Below are 17,000 nucleotides of genomic sequence, written 5' to 3'. Positions count from 1 at the left end.
ACTCCATTACCAAATATAGTGGAAATAATAGAGAAAATAAGACATATAAGTCATAAAACACTTGTTTACAGCCTCAATACGGGTTTAAACATTTTAGAGCCCTCTAGATATGTAATAACACCCCTATAGTCACGTTATACTCTTCTATATACTAAATATAGTGGAAATAATAAGATATATAAGACATAGAAAACCTGTTTACAACCTTCTAAATGTGGGTTTTAATAATATTAGAGCCCTCTTATTATGGAATAACACCCCTATAGTCACCTTTACACTCCTATTACCCAATATAGTAGACATAATAAAAGATAATAAAACATATAATTTGTTTATGACCTTCTAAATAGACTTTAACATTATTAGAGACCTCTAGACATGAAATAACACCCCTATAGTCACCTTTACACTCCTATTACCAAATATAGTGGAAATAATAAGAGAAAATAAGATATATAGTAAGACATAGAACACCTGTTTACAACTTTCTAAATGTGGGTTTTAATATTATTAGAGCCCTCAAGACATGAACTAACACCCCTATAGTCACCTTTACACTCCTATTACCCAATATAGTAGACATAATAAGACATATAATCTGTTTGTAACCTTCTAAATAGACTTTAACATTATTAGAGACCTCTAGACATGAAATAACACCCCTATAGTCACCTTTACACTCCTATTACCCAATATAGTAGACATAATAAGAGAAAATAAGACATATAATTTGTTTATGACTTTCTAAATAGACTTTAACATTATTAGAGACCTCTAGACCTGAAATAACACCCCTATAGTCACCTTTACAAAAATAATAATAAAAATAATAATACTAACATAATTTCCCCTGCCATATTTTTGCTGGGTTTTTTTAAATAGTTTGAACTCACGTCTTGTAAATGTGTGCCTTTGTTCCTATAATATTTTGACTTCAAACTTTCTCCGCAACCTAATTTTGGCCCCCGGCCCGCACTTTGGACACCCCTGCTGAGTGTGATTATCGCATTAACTGAATCCTCCGGCAGACGCTTCAGACAAAGGAAGCGCTTCACTTTTTTCCACAGCAGCTTATCATCAAGCGGCGGCGCTTCTTCGCCTTCAAGCCTCTCGGCGCGCCGCATCTGCCGCTCCGATCTCCGCCCACCAGGACGCGCTCTTATCTCACTCTGCTCGCTGTTGGTCTTGTGTTTCTCGCCAGGACGTGGTGGTGGCGTCCGGCTTCTCTGTGGGCAAATCTCCCACGGCCCTGAAGGACAAACGGCACCCGTGTAACCTGATGCTGTCTGGAGAGGACGCCTTCATTCACGTGAGGGTCCGATGATAATCCAGGAAGTGGGCGGAGACTTTGTCACACCGCTATGCGTCACATGACACCCCACAATTAACTTACCGTGAATATAACATGTAACATATAACATGTGATTCTGTGCTGCAGGTGGGTCCGGCGCCACCGGCTAACGCTACATCGCCAAAGGCCGTGAAGCGAAAGATCCCCGCCGAGGTCAGAAGCGGCCATTTTGTTTATCATTAATGCTACTTCCTTATTGATGTCTTTTATCGATGCCGGTTCTTATATTATATACATTTTATATCATTTAATATAGGCGGCACGGTGGGCGAGTGGTTAGTGCGCAGACCTCACAGCTAGGAGACCAGGGTTCAATTCCACCTTCGGCCATCTCTGTGTGGAGTTTGCACGTTCTCCCCGGTTTTCTCCGGGTACTCCGATATTCCTCCCACATTCCAAAAAAAAACATGCTAAGTTAATTAGCGACTCCAAATTGTCCATAGGTATGAATGTGAGTGTGAATGGTTGTTTGTCTATATGTGCCCTGTGATTGGCTGGCCACCAGTCCAGAGTGTTAACATGCTAACAGTTAGTATGCTAGTGTTATTAACAAGCTAATGCGTAACATTTTAGCTATTTTCATGGGTATTACCTTACAAAAGGCTGCATGGTGTTCGAGTGGTTAGCGCGCAGACCTCACAGCTAGGACACCAGGGTTCAATTCCACCCTCGGCCATCTCTGTGTGGAGTTTGCACGTTCTCCCCGTGCATGCGTGGGTTTTCTCCGGGTACTCCGGTATTCCTCCCACATTCCAAAAAAAAAACATGCTAGGTTAATTAGCGACTCCAAATTGTCCATAGTTATGAATGTGAGTGTGAATGGTTGTTTGTCTATATGTGCCCTGTGATTGGCTGGCCACCAGTCCAGAGTGTTAACATGCTAACAGTTAGTATGCTAGTGTTATTAACAAGTTAATGCGTAACATTTTAGCTATTTTCATGGGTATTACCTTACAAAAGGCTGCATGGTGGTCGAGTGGTTAGCGCGCAGACCTCACAGCTAGGAGACCAGGGTTCAATTCCACCCTCGGCCATCTCTGTGTGGAGTTTGCACGTTCTCCCCGGTTTTCTCCGGGTACGCCGGTATTCCTCCCACATTCCAAAAAAAAACATGCTAAGTTAATTAGCGACTATGTGAGTGAATGTGAGTGTGAATGGTTGTTTGTCTATATGTGCCCTGTGATTGGCTGGCCACCAGTCCAGGGTGGACCCCGCCTCTAGCCCCAAGACAGCTGGGATAGGCTCCAGCACCCCCGGCAACCCTTGTGAGGAAAAAGCGGTAGAAAATGAATTAATGAATAATTTAATAATTAATATAATTATATAATTAAAAAATAAATTAAAAATAATAAAATTAATAAATAAAAAATGCAAATTTATTTTTTATTAATAAAATGTATTAATTAAATAAAAAATAAATTAAAAAATGTATATATTTTTAAAAAATATAATGAAAATTGCAACTTTCTTTGAAAAATAATAATAAATAAAAATAATAATTCTAACATTATTTCCCTTGCCATATTTTTGCTGTTTTTTTTATTGTTTTAATTTAATTTCATTTTTTTGAACTCATGTCTTATAAAAGTGTGACTTTCTTCCTATAATATTTTGACTTCAAACTTTTTCTGCCATCCCCATTGGGACATTAACGGTCTTTTGTTTACCCCAAGGGTCCAAAGTACTCGTACACCAAGCTCAACAACCTGAAGGCCGGCGAAGTGGTCAACGTGTACGGGGTGGTGGTCTTCTTCAAGCAGCCCTACATGAGCCGCGGATCAGGTCAGTACATAAAAAGAAAGCTGGCGCTCTGACTAGGAATCGACCAATGTTTTTTTTCGGGCCCATGCCCATGGCCGATTTTGCTTGGGCCGATATTTGTGGCTGCTACTGCTTCAAATATAATATAATATAAACAAAAAACAAATATAATATAATATAAACAAAAAACAAATATAATATAATATAAACAAAAAACAAATATAATATAATATAAACAAATATAATATAAACAAAAACCCAAATATAATATAAACAAAATGTAACAAATATAATATAATTTAAACAAAATATAACAAGTATAATATAAACAAAATATAACAAGTATAATATAAACAAAATATAACAAATATAATATAAACAAAATATAACAAATATAATATAAACAAAAAACGAATATAATATAAACAAAAACCCAAATATAATATAAACAAAATGTAACAAATATAATATAATTTAAACAAAATATAACAAGTATAATATAAACAAAATATAACAAATATAATATAAACAAAAAACGAATATAATATAAACAAAAACCCAAATATAATATCATATAAACAAATATAATATAAACAAAAAACCCAAATATAATATAAACAAAATATAATATAATTGAAAGCAGATTACAGAAATGCCACAAAACTGAAGTCATTTAAAACTGCAACTTTCCGGCTTTAAGAAACACTAAAAGAAATCAAGAAAAAAATCTTTTTTGGCTCAAACAGTAGGAAAAAAAATATGGAATCATGATCAGATTCCAATTGAATGCATCCCATAATCAGTTCCCAGTTCCACATGTCCAAAAGGAATCTGGTACTTTTACAATCACTAACTGTTACATTTGATCACTTCCTGCTTTCCTAATATAGTTTAGGTTTGTATTAAATTAAATTAAATTTCATTTCATAAAAAAAAAGGATCACCAGTCTTGGAGGACGTTCATTAAAAATTAAAACAAAAATTAGATTTAATTTAATTTAATTTAATTTAATTTAATTTAATTTAATTTAATTTAATTTAATTTAATTTAATTTAATTCATTCATTTTCTACCGCTTTTTCCTCACGAGGGTCGCGGGGGGTGCTGGAGCCTATCCCAGCTGTATTCGGGCGAGAGGCAGAAAAACCCACGCATGCACGGGGAGAACATGCAAACTCCACACAGAGATGCCCGAGGTTTGAATTGAACCCCAGTCGCGCTAACCACTAGACCGCCGTGCCGCCCTTAATTTAATTTAATTTAATTTAATTTAATTTAATTTAATTTAATTTAATTTAATTTAATTTAATTTAATTTAATTTAATTTAATTTAATTTAATTTAATTTAATTTAATTTAAATTAATTTAATTTAATTTAAATTTAATTTAATTTAATTTAATTTAATTTAATTTAATTTAATTTAATTTAATTTAATTTAATTTAATTTAATTTAATTTAATTTAATTTAATTTAATTTAATTTGTTTTTAATGAACGTCCTCCAAGACTGGGGTTGTAGTTCAGAGTGGAAAAGGCATCATAGTCCCCTTTAAAGGAAAAGTATTAGTAGTACCTTACAAAAAAACAACAAACCAGGCCGAGACAAAAGTTTGGGACCCCGCAGTTGCGCACAGGCAACCATGTTGTTTCAAAATAAAATGTCTTGTCTCGACAGACTTCTGCTCCAGTCTGAAGATAACTGACCAGTCTCAACTGAAGGTCAGCTGCACCATCTTCTGCAACAAACTGGAGTCCCATCCCCAAATCCTCCAGATCGGCAACATCGTCCGCATGCACAGAGTCAAGGTCGCGTCTTTGTCGGCTTGACAAATCTAACCTGTGATGAGCTGAGTCGTGATGTCAAAACACCCCCACCCCCACGCAGGCTCACCCGTACAACGACACCCTCACGCTGCTCAACACCTTCGGTTTTTCCGCCTTGGTGTTTGACGGGACGGTCGGCGCCGCCGTGGAGCCCCGCACCGCCAGCAAGTCCTTCCACTTCGCAGAGGAGGATCGCCGCGCTGTGGAGGAGCTGCGCTTGTGGGCCGCCAGCCAGGCTCTGCCACGCGCCGACGCTACGCTCACTCTGTCGGCTGTCCAGCCCAAAATGTACTTCGACCTCACCTGTCAGCTGCTCGCCAAAGCCACCATCGACTCCATGTGCACCCTGCTGAGGGTAAGGAACATAAAGGATGGAATATTTTCCGAGTTATGGCATAGAAAAGCCTGTTATTAGGTTTAGGTTAAGGTTATTAGCATAATCACAACCCTCAAGACATGAACTAACACCCCTATAGTCACCTTTACACTCCTATTACCCAATATAGTAGACATAATAAGAAAAAACAAGACATATAATTTGTTTATGACCTTCTAAATAGACTTTAACATTATTAGAGACCTCAAGACATGAACTAACACCCCTATAGTCACCTTTACACTCATATTACCCAATATAGTAGACATAATAAGAAGAAACAAGACATATAATTTGTTTATGACCTTCTAAATAGACTTTAACATTATTAGAGACCTCTATACATGAAATAACACCCCTATAGTCACCTTTACACTCCTATTACCCAATAGAGTAGACATAATAAGAGAAAATAAGACATATACGTAATTTGTTTATGACCTTCTAAATAGAGTTTAACATTATTAGAGCCCTCTAGACATGAAATAACACCCCTATAGTCACCTTTACACTCATATTACCCAATATAGTAGACATAATAAGAGAAAACAAGACATATATATGTCATAAAGCACTTATTTGCAACCTCAGTACGGGTTTTAACATTGTTAGAGCCCTGTAGATATGTAATAACACCCCTATAGTCACCTTTATACTACTATTACCAAATATAGTGGAAATAATAGAGAAAATAAGATATATAAGACATAGAACACCTGTTTATAACCTTCTAAATATGGGTTTTAACATAATTAGAGCCCTCTTGGTATTAAATAACACCCCTATAGTCACCTTTACACTCCTATTACCCAATATAGCAGTTATAATTAGAGAAAATAAGACATATAAGTCATAAAGCACTTTTTTTACAGCCTCAATACGGGTCTTAACATGATTAGAGCCCTCTTAGATATGTAATAACACCCCTATATTCAACCTTTACGTTTGTGTTACCCAATATAGTAGATATAATTAGAGAAAATAAGACATAGAACGCTTGTTTACGACCTATTTTATACAGGATTTAACATTGTTAGAGCCCTCTAGATATGAAATAGCACCCCTATAGTCCTTTTTACACTCCTATTCCCCAATAAAGTTAACATCATAAGACAAAATAAGACATAAGACACTTGTTTATTAACTTGTAAACCATGTTTTAATATTATTAGAGCCCTCTTGATATGAAATAATACCCCTATAGTCACTTTTACACTCTTATTACCCAATAAAGGTAACATCGTAAGAGAAAATAAGACATAAGACACTTGTTTAACTTGTAAATCCAGGTTTTAATATTATTAGAGCCCTCTTGATATGAAATAACACCCCTATAGTCACCTTTACACTCTTATTACCCAATATAGGTGACGTCATAAGAGAAAATAAGACATAGAACGCTTGTTTACGACCTTTTAAATACAGGATTTAACATTGTTAGAGCCGTCTGGATATGAAATAACACCCCTATAGTCCCCTTTACACTCCTATTACCCAATATAGGTAACATCATAAGAGAAAATAAGACATAAGACACTTGTTTATTAACTTGTAAATCCAGGTTTTAATAATATTAGAGCCCTCCGGATATGAAATAACACCCCTACAGTCATTTTTACAGCCCCTATTACCCAATATAGGTGACATCGTAAGAGAAAATAAGACATAAAGACACTTGTTTATTAACTTCTAAATCCAGGTTTTAATATTATTAGAGCCCTCTTGATATGTAATAACACCCCTATAGTCAACCTATACGTTTGTGTTACCCAATATAGTAGATATAATTAGAGAAAATAAGACATAAAACGCTAGTTTACGACCCATTAAATACAGGATTTAACATTGTTAGAGCCCTCTAGATATGAAATAGCACCCCTATAGTCCTTTTTACACTCCTATTACCCAATAAAGTTAACATCATAAGACAAAATAAGACATAAGACACTTGTTTATTAACTTGTAAATCCAGGTTTTAGTATTATTAGAGCCCTCTTGATATGTAATAACACCCCTATAGTCACCTTTACACTCCTATTACCCAATATAGTAGACATAATGAGAAAATAATAGCTATAGGACATAAATGACAGGTGCCAGTCAGTGTGTGTGTGTGTGTTTGCAGGTATGGGACGGCACCAGGTGTCCCCACGCCCTGCTGAAGGTGGCGGCGGAGCCCGACATGGTGGAGGGGCCCACCTCCTTCTCCGAGGAGCACGAGAAGCTCATCGCCAGCGTGCTGGTCTACGACAACCACGTGCCGTTTGCCCAGCAGATTAAGGTGAGACTGTGGATATATTAAACACACTCCCAAATCCCGCCCACAGACAAACAGGCGGAGAACTTCTCCCGTTTAACGTAGCGTTTGGGGGTTGGGGGGGGGGGCGTCTGTGCACATAAAGCTGCTCTCAGATTACTGTGAGACTCGGGGATTGCGGTTTGAAAACCTGCTGACTGCGCACACATTGATCAGATGGAGCCACAATCCTCTGTCTTTTTTGGGGGGGTGGGGGGGGGCAGCTCATGATCACATGAACACGTTTTGATGCATGTGACCCTGACGCCTCCATTCCATAACCTATAATATACTTTAATACCCACCACGGCCTCTAACATCTGTAGCTGTGGCTGAAGGCAACCCCCCTGGTGTAGTTTATATGAAAGCTGCATTTGAAGATGTATGAGCAACCAGTAGGTTGCTGCTGAGCTGAGTCAGAGTACCCGTGACTCGGTGGGACATGAGTTGTTTTGAGTTTCACCGAATGCACCAAATGAATTTCAGTGACTCACGGGTACCTAACAAATCGAGTTTCAGTGACTCATGGGTACCCAAAAAATCGAGTTTCACTGACTCACGGGTACTCGACAAATTGAGCTCCACTGACTCACGGGTACTCGACAAATTGAGCTCCACTGTCTCATGGGTACTCAACAAATTGAGCTTTACTGACTCACGGTACTCGACAAATTAAGCTTTACTGACTCACGGTACTCGACAAATTGAGCTCCACTGACTCACGGGTACTCTACAAATTGAGCTACACTGAATCACGGGTACTCTACTAATTGAGCTCCACTGAATCACAGGTGCTTGACAAATTGAGTTCAGCTGAATCACGGGTACTCAACAACTCGAGTTTTACTGATTCACGGGTACTCAAAAAATTGAGGTCCACTGAATCACGGGTACTCAAAAAATTTAGTTCCACTGACTCACGGGTACTTGACAAATCCAGTCTTACAAACTCACAGGTACTCGACAAATCGAGCTCCACTGACTCACGGGGTCTCGACAAATTCAGTACCACTGAATCGCGGGTACTCGACAATTTGAGCTCCACTGACTCACGGGTACTCGACAAATTCAGTTCCACTGAATCATGGGTACTCGACAAATTGAGCTCCACTGAATCACGGGCACTCAAAAAATAGAGCTTCACTGACTCACGGGTCCTCGACAAATTGAGCTCCACTGAATCACGGGTACTCAAAAAATTGAGTTCCACTGACTCACGGTACTCAACAAATTGAGCTCCACTGACTCACAGGTACTCTATAAATTCAGTTCCACTGACTCACGGGTACTCTACAAATTGAGCTCCACTGAATCACGGGTACTCAACAAATCTAGTTTGACTGATTCACGGGTACTCAAAAAATTGAGCTCCACTGACTCACGGGTACTCAAAAAATTTAGTTCCACTGACTCACGGTACTCAACAAATCTAGTTTGACTGATTCACAGGTACTCAAAAAATTGAGCACCACTGACTCATTGGGTACTCTACAAATTGAGCTCCACTGACTCACGGGTACTCTACTAATTGAGCTCCACTGACTCACGGGTACTCGACAAATTCAGTTCCACTGAATCATGGGTACTCGACAAATTGAGCTCCACTGACTCACAGGTACTCTACAAATTGAGCTCCACTGACTCACATGTACTCGACAAATTGAGCTCCACTGACTCACGAGTACTCTACAAATTGAGCTCCACTGACTCACGGTACTCGACAAATTCAGTTCCACTGAATCACGGGTACCAAATTGAGCTCCACTGAATCACGGGTACTTGACAAATTGAGCTCCTCTGACTCACGGGTACTCGACAAATTGAGCTCCACTGAATCACGGGTATTCAAATAATTGAGCTCCCCTGACTCACGGGTACTTGACAAATTGAGCTCCACTGACTCACGGGTACTCTACAATTTGAGCTCCACTGACTCACAGGTACTCGACAAATTCAGTTCCACTGAATCATGGGTACTCGACAAATTGAGCTCCACTGAATCACGGGTATTCAAATAATTGAGCTCCACTGACTCACAGGTACTCGACAAATTCAGTTCCACTGACTCACGGGTCCTCGGCTTGGTGTTAGCATGCTAACTTTAGCATTTCAGGTCAGGCGTCAGTTTGCCGTCACCATCACCAGAATTCACCTTCTCCCAAAATTGCACATTTGTCGTTAAAAATAGATGTTGTTATTTTTCAACCAATGTGGCGATAAAAATGCCAAGATGCGTCTGTGTCAGGCCGCCTGCGATGCTTCATGGCTGCAGTTAATTCCATTTGTCAGACACCTGCCTCTAAGTACCGACACACAGACAGAAGTGTTTGAACGATATTTCCTCCAATTACCCGACTCCTTTGGTGAATCACAGGGGACGTTGTGTGAAATGGACTGAGACAAAGGGCTTTAGACCGAACATTGGATCCCATTAAGACAAAAGAGTGGAAATTGTGCGTGCGTGCCACCTCCACGGTCATGCGTTTCCACCAATTACCCACACGTATAAAAGTGTAAAAACAGGTCACATTGGATAGAAAGCAGAGCTTCCTTTAGTCAGACAAATATTACAAAGATCCACTTTTATGTACACACAATTTACTAGCAGTAAGCGCTCCCTTTGTCATTTGCGGCCGTATTTCATTTTAAAGAAAAATCCTCTCACACTCAAACACATTGCACCTGAACGCCTCATGGGCTGTGCTTGTTAGGAGACCAAGGAGACAAATACGAGCTGTTCATCGTTATGTGTGCTCTTTGGATAAACTTTGTCGTACACTTTTTGGCTCTTTTTTTACATCTGTTTTTTTTCTATATGATATATTATATTATATTTCTACTTCTTTTTCTTGTAATATTACCATATTCCCATAATATTTCCAATAATACTAGAAATTTTCCCAATTTTCATTTATTACATTTATTTATTTATTTATTGCCCGCTTCCCCACTTCAATTTTAATTCAATTTATTAGTATTTAATTATTTTTAATATTATTAATATTATTATATTATATAATATTATTAATATAATGGAATTAATTAATAAAACAAATGTGGGGATAAACTTTGTCAAACATTTTTTGGCTCTTTTTTCCATCTCTGGGTTTTTTCAATATTTTATTTTATTATATATTTTATTTTATTATATTATATTTATACTTCTTTTTTTTCCATCTGTGTTTTTTTCGATATTATATTATATTATATTTCTACTTCTTTTTCTTGTAATATTACTATATTCCCATAATATTGCCAATAATACTAGAACTTTTTCTCAACTTAATTTTTACAGTTACATTTATTACATTTATTACATTTATTTATTTATTGCCCGCCTCCGGGCACGCCCACTCCCCCACTTCAATTTTAATTAAATTTATTTATCTTTTTATATTATTAATATTATTTTATAATATTAATATAATTTATAATTAATAAAATTTGGGGATAAACATTTTTGGGCTCTTTTTTACATCTCTGATTTTTTTCATTATATTATATTATATTTCTACTTCTTTTTCTTGTAATATTACTATATTCCTATAATATTTCCAATAATACTAGAACTTTTTCTCAACTTAATTTTCCCAATTTTCATGTATTACATTTATTTATTTATTGCCGACCTCCGGGCACGCCCACTCCCCCACTTCAATTTTAATTAAATTTATTTATTTTTTAATATTATTATATTATATAATATTATTAACATTAATTTAATGTAATTAATAAAACATATTTGGGGATAAACTTTGTCAAACATTTTTTGGCTCTTTTTTCCATCTCTCTTTTTTTCAATATATTATATATTATTACTTCAATTTTAATTCAATTTATTATTTTTAAAAAATATTATAAATATTATTATATTATATAATATTATTAACATAATGTAATTAATTAATAAAACAAATTTGGGGATAAACTTTGTCAAACATTTTGTTGGCTTTATATTTTTTCAATATATTATATTATATTTCTACTTCTTTTTCTTGTAATATTACTATATTCCCATAATATTGCCAATAATACTATAACCTTTTCTCAACTTAATTTTCCCACTTTTCATTTATTACACTATTTATTTATTGCCCGCTTCTGGGCACGCCCACTCCCCCACTTCAATTTTAATTTATTAAAATTTTTATTTTTATTTATTTATTTTTTAATATTATTATATTATATAATATTATTAATATAATGTAATTAATTAATAAAACAAATTTGTGGATAAACTTTCTCAAACATTTTGTTGGCTCTTTTTTCCATCTCTGTTTTTTTCAATATTTTATTTTATTTTATTATAATTTATTTTATATTATTATATTTCATTATATTTTATTATATTTCTACTTCTTTTTCTTGTAATATTACTATATTCCCATAATATTGCCAATAATACTATAACTTTTTCTCAAATTAATTTTCCCAATTTTCATTTATTACATTTATTTATTTATTGCTGACCTCCGAGCACGCCCACTCCCCCACTTTAATTTTAATTCAAATTATTTACATTTTGAAAAATTATGTATTTATTTTTATTTATTTTTATTTATTTTTATGTATTTTTATTTATTTTTATTTATTTTTATTTATTTTTATTTATTTTTATTTTTTAATGTATTTATTTAATTGTTTTTTTCCTCTTAATAATACAACATTGTTCTTGTAAAATTATTATTTATTTCATTTAAACCAAGGAGACAAATATGAGTTCTGTGTGCTCTTTGGATAAACTTTGTCGTACACGTTTTGGCTCTTTTTTCCATCTTTGTATTTTATTTTATTTTATTTTATTTTATTTTATTTCATTTTATTTTTTATTTTATTTTTTATTTTATTTTATTTTATTTTATTTTATTTTATTTTATTTTATTTTATTTTATTTTATTTTATTTTATTTTATTTTTATTTTATTATTTTTTGTTTTTTATTATTTTTCTCAACTTAATTTTCCCAATTTTCATTTATTCCATTTATCCCCCACTTTAATTTTTATTCAATTTATTTTTAATTTAATGTATTTATTTAATTGTTTTTTTCCACTTAATAATAATACAACATTGTTCTTGTAAAATTATGACTTTATTTCTCTAAATATGATGACTAATTTATTTTGCTCATATTTTGTCTTCATTCTTGTAAAATGATGGCTTTTAAAAAAATTTTTTTTTAATTTTTTAAATTTATTAAATATTGTTTAATTTTCTACCAGACATATATCCCCAAAGGATGCCTAAAAGAAGGTGGACCCTAAAAGAACAGCTAGCCAATCAGTAGTCGGACCGTACCAAACAATCACCCTGTGATTGACACCTCCATTCATTTAATAATGTTTTATTATCGTGTTGCATCATGTCTAATATTTTCACCCTCCAGCTCCCGCTCATTATTTCCTGTTTGGCGCTCGCGGTTGATGAAACGTGCCATCCAACTGGGCGTCGGGGGGGCTAACGCGGCGCTTTCGGGACTCCCACGCCGTTTCTTGATTAGTAGCCGCGGCTGTGAGGTAAACGGGATTCTATGCCCCCCCCGTCCCTCGTCCCCCGGGGGCGGAATTCTTGTTCATCGGCCGTGATAAAAGTGCACTTCAGCAGAGTGGGCCGTCATTAATGTTCACGTATTCGTAGTAATAGATGGAAATGTTGCATTCAAGGACACGTACTGTATTAAACATAATCATAATCATAAAGTAAGCGACGCATTGGACTGTGATCCATGTCCGATTCCCAACTGGATGGGGGCGGGGGGGTTGGGGGTGTCGCTTTCATGCTCTCCAGCTCCGGAACTGATGCCATGGATCGCATGCATCGCAGTCACATGACACACCACACAAACACTAGCATAGCGATGTGATGCTAAAGTGCTAACATTACCTTTTAACATCATGTTACGTTAGCATAGGCATGTAATGACACACAAGCACCAGACTTAATGGGCTTTTATTCCGGCTTTGAATGACATCACACATCAGGCACAACAATAATAATCCCTACCGCCCGCTGTCGATTATTGCGAGCTAAAACTCGACTCTGAATCCCCGACGTGTCACTTCCTGTCCGCCCCACTACTCAACTTCCTTTGCACCGAATTCATAGTAACACACATGAGACCAGGTTTGATGTCTTCTTTTCACATACTATGTCTACTACTTTGGTAATGGGAGTGTAAAAGTGACTATAGGGGTGTTATTTCATGTCTAGAAGGCTCTAATACTGTTTTTTAAAAGGTTGTAAATGGGCTTTTAGTGTCTTATTTTCTCTTATTATGTCTACTATATAGGGTAATAGGAGTATAAGGGTGACTATAGGGGTGTTATTTCATGTATAGAGGTCTCTAATAATGCTGAATACTGCATTTAGAAGGTGATAAACAGATTTTCTATCTCTTATTTTCTCTTATGTCTACTATAATTGGGCAATAGGAGTATAAAGGTGACTATAGGGGTGTTATTTCATGTATAGAGGGCTCTAATAATGTTGAAAACTGTATTTAGACGGTGGATTCATGTTTTATTTTTGCTTAATTCTACTATATTGAGTAATGGGAGTATAAGGGTGATTATAGGGGTGTTATTTCATGTATAGAGGGCTCTAATAATGCTGAAAACTGCATTTAGAAGGCGGTAAACAGGTTTTGTATGTCTTATTTTCTCTTATTATGTCTACTATATTAGGTAATAGGAGTGTAAAGGTGACCATAGGGGTGTTATTTCATGTCTAGAGGTCTCTAATGTTAAAAGGTGGTTTTCGACAGATTTTCTATGTCTTATTTTCTCTTATTATGTCGACTACATTGGGTAATAGGAGTATAAGGGTGACTATAGGGGTGTTATTTCATGTCTAGAGGGCTCTAATAATGTTGAAAACTGTATTTAGAAGGTGGTTTTATGTTTTATTTTCGCTTAAGTCTACTATATTGAGTAATGGGAGTGTAAAGGTGACCATAGGGGTGTTATTTCATGTCTAGAGGGCTCTAAAGTTAAAAGGTGGTTTTCGACAGATTTTCTATGTCTTATTGTCTCTTATTATGTCTACTATAATTGGGTAATAGGAGTATAAAGATGACTATAGGGGTGTTATTTCATGGCTAGAGGGCTCTGATCATGTTGAAAACTGTATTTGGAAGGTGGTTTTATGTTTTATTTTCGCTTAAGTCTACTATATTGAGTAATGGGAGTGTAAAGGTGATTATAGGGGTGTTATTTCATGTCTAGAGGTCTCTAATGTTAAAAGGTGGTTTTCAACAAACAGATTTTTTTTGTCTTATTTTCTCTTATTATGTCGACTATATTGGGTAATAGGAGTATAAGGGTGACTATAGGGGTGTTATTTCATGTCTCTAATAATGCTGAAAACTGTATTTAGAAGGCGGTAAACAGATTTTCTATGTCTTATTTTCTCTTATTATGTCTACTATATTGGGTAATAGGAGTATAAAGGTGACTATAGGGGTGTTATTTCATCTCTAGAGGGCTCTAATAATGCTGAAAACTGTATTTAGAAGGTGCTTTTATGTTTTACTTTCGCTTAAGTCTACTATATTGGGTAATGGGAGTGTAAAGGTGACTATAGGGGTGTTATTTCATGTATAGAGGGCTCTAATAATGCTAAAAACTGTATTTAGAAGGCGGTAAATTATTTTCTCTTTTGTCTACTACTAACATTAAACTTTCATATCAAGGTGGGGGCCTCTAACTAGTGGGCCGCGTGTTTGAGACCCCTGGTGTAAATGAATATGAATATTTCCTTCCTGTCACCCGAGACTCTGTTTTATTTTATTCTTTTTCTGATTTGGCTGCTTCACTGAACCTCATCTCGACCGGACGAGAAGCCGTCATAAGCTCAAAGCGACCTTTTTTGAATTTTAAGGAATGCCGTCGGATGTTGGTGTTTAGTCGCACGGGAAAAAAAATAGTTTGTTTGCCACAGACAGGCACCATTTCTCTCCGATCCCGGGATCCATGTGTCCCGCGGGCCCGCCCCGACGCCCCCCCCCGTCACCCACACACATGCTGATGGTGATAATCTGTCCATTATGAGTGGAGGCCCTGCTGGGCCATCTTGTTGGGCCAATCGCTCAGAAACACCCCTCGTAAAGCACTTAACACGCTGATGATTCTCTGGTTGCCATGCCAACGCCCGTAGCGACAGTGGAGCGACGAGCCTTAAATATTCTTAATCCCTCACGGGCGCGGGAGACGGGGAAGGAAAAGCGCTTTGTCGTCGATGCAAGGATGCGCCTCCCCGCTCAGGCTGATATTCTCTCATTCGCACCATCGAGAAATATCAGAATATAAGACAACAATATTATGATGGCTGAAACGTCACAATAAAGCGAATTTGATAATTCGTTCGATAATTCACGGAGATGCTAAGACGTGCATCTTATCTTTGTGATGGACAGCGGGTGAATAACCCTTTTTAAAATTATTTATTTACAAATATGTTACCTTTCTTCTTTTTATATTTTGGCAAAAATATTAAAAAAATAATATATATTATTATTATAATAAATATATATTTTATTTATTTTATTTTAATAAAATAACTTTAATTTATTTTATTAAAATAATTTTATTTTTGCAAACTTGCAACTTTTTTGTTAGAATTGTACTTGTGTGTATTAATTTATTTTTTTTTACATTTTCTAATTAATTGAACTTCTTTCTTTCTTTTTATTATTTATTTACAAATATGTTACCTTTCTTCTTTTTATATTTTGACAAATATAAAAAATAATATATTATTATTATAATAAATATATTTTATTTATTTTATTAAAATAATTTTTATTTATTTTATTAAAGTAATTTTATTTTGTAAACTTGCAACTTTTTTTGTTAGAATTGGACTTGTGTGCATTAATTTATTTTTTTTTACATTTTCTAATTGAACTTCTTTCTTTTTATTATTTATTTACAAATATGTCACCTTTCTTATTTTTATATTTTGACAAAAATATAAAAAAATAATATATATTATTATAATAAATATATTTTATTTATTTTATTTTAATAAAATAATTTTAATTTATTTTATTAAAATAATTTTATTTTTGTAAACTTGCAACTTTTTTGTTAGAATTGGACTTGTGTGAATTAATTCATTTTTTTTACATTTTCTAATTAATTGAACTTCTTTCTTTCTTTTTATTATTTATTTACAAATATGTTACCTTTCTTCTTTTTATATTTTGACAAAAATATAAAAAATATATATATATATATATTATTATAAATACATTTTATTTATTTATTTTAATAAAATAATTTTAATTTTATTAAAATAATTTTTTTTTTGTAAACTTGCAACTTTTTTTAGAATTGGACTTGTGTATTTTTTTTTTACATTTTCTAATTAATTGAATTTCTTTCTTTTTATTAT

General features: G+C 34.7%; 1 protein-coding gene across 1 annotated transcript in view; it reads left to right on the top strand.

The window, feature by feature from the left end:
* pot1 (protection of telomeres 1 homolog) overlaps positions 1-17,000 on the top strand; it is a 35,503-nt gene that overhangs the window by 6,953 nt on the left and 11,550 nt on the right. The window contains exons 5-10 of the mRNA XM_078790994.1: positions 1,202-1,315; positions 1,439-1,504; positions 3,025-3,133; positions 4,788-4,918; positions 4,998-5,291; positions 7,438-7,593. Of these exons, the coding sequence (XP_078647120.1) occupies positions 1,202-1,315; positions 1,439-1,504; positions 3,025-3,133; positions 4,788-4,918; positions 4,998-5,291; positions 7,438-7,593 (870 nt within the window). The remainder of the gene's footprint in view (positions 1-1,201; positions 1,316-1,438; positions 1,505-3,024; positions 3,134-4,787; positions 4,919-4,997; positions 5,292-7,437; positions 7,594-17,000) is intronic.

This window comes from Doryrhamphus excisus, linkage group LG6, assembly GCF_037039965.1.
Source record: "Doryrhamphus excisus strain RoL-2023G ecotype Guam linkage group LG6, RoL_Dexc_Guam_v1.1, whole genome shotgun sequence".
NCBI classification, from domain to species: domain Eukaryota; kingdom Metazoa; phylum Chordata; class Actinopteri; order Syngnathiformes; family Syngnathidae; genus Doryrhamphus; species Doryrhamphus excisus.
The sequence above is the reverse complement of the archived record's forward strand: the minus strand, read 5'-3'. Positions and strand labels throughout refer to the sequence as shown.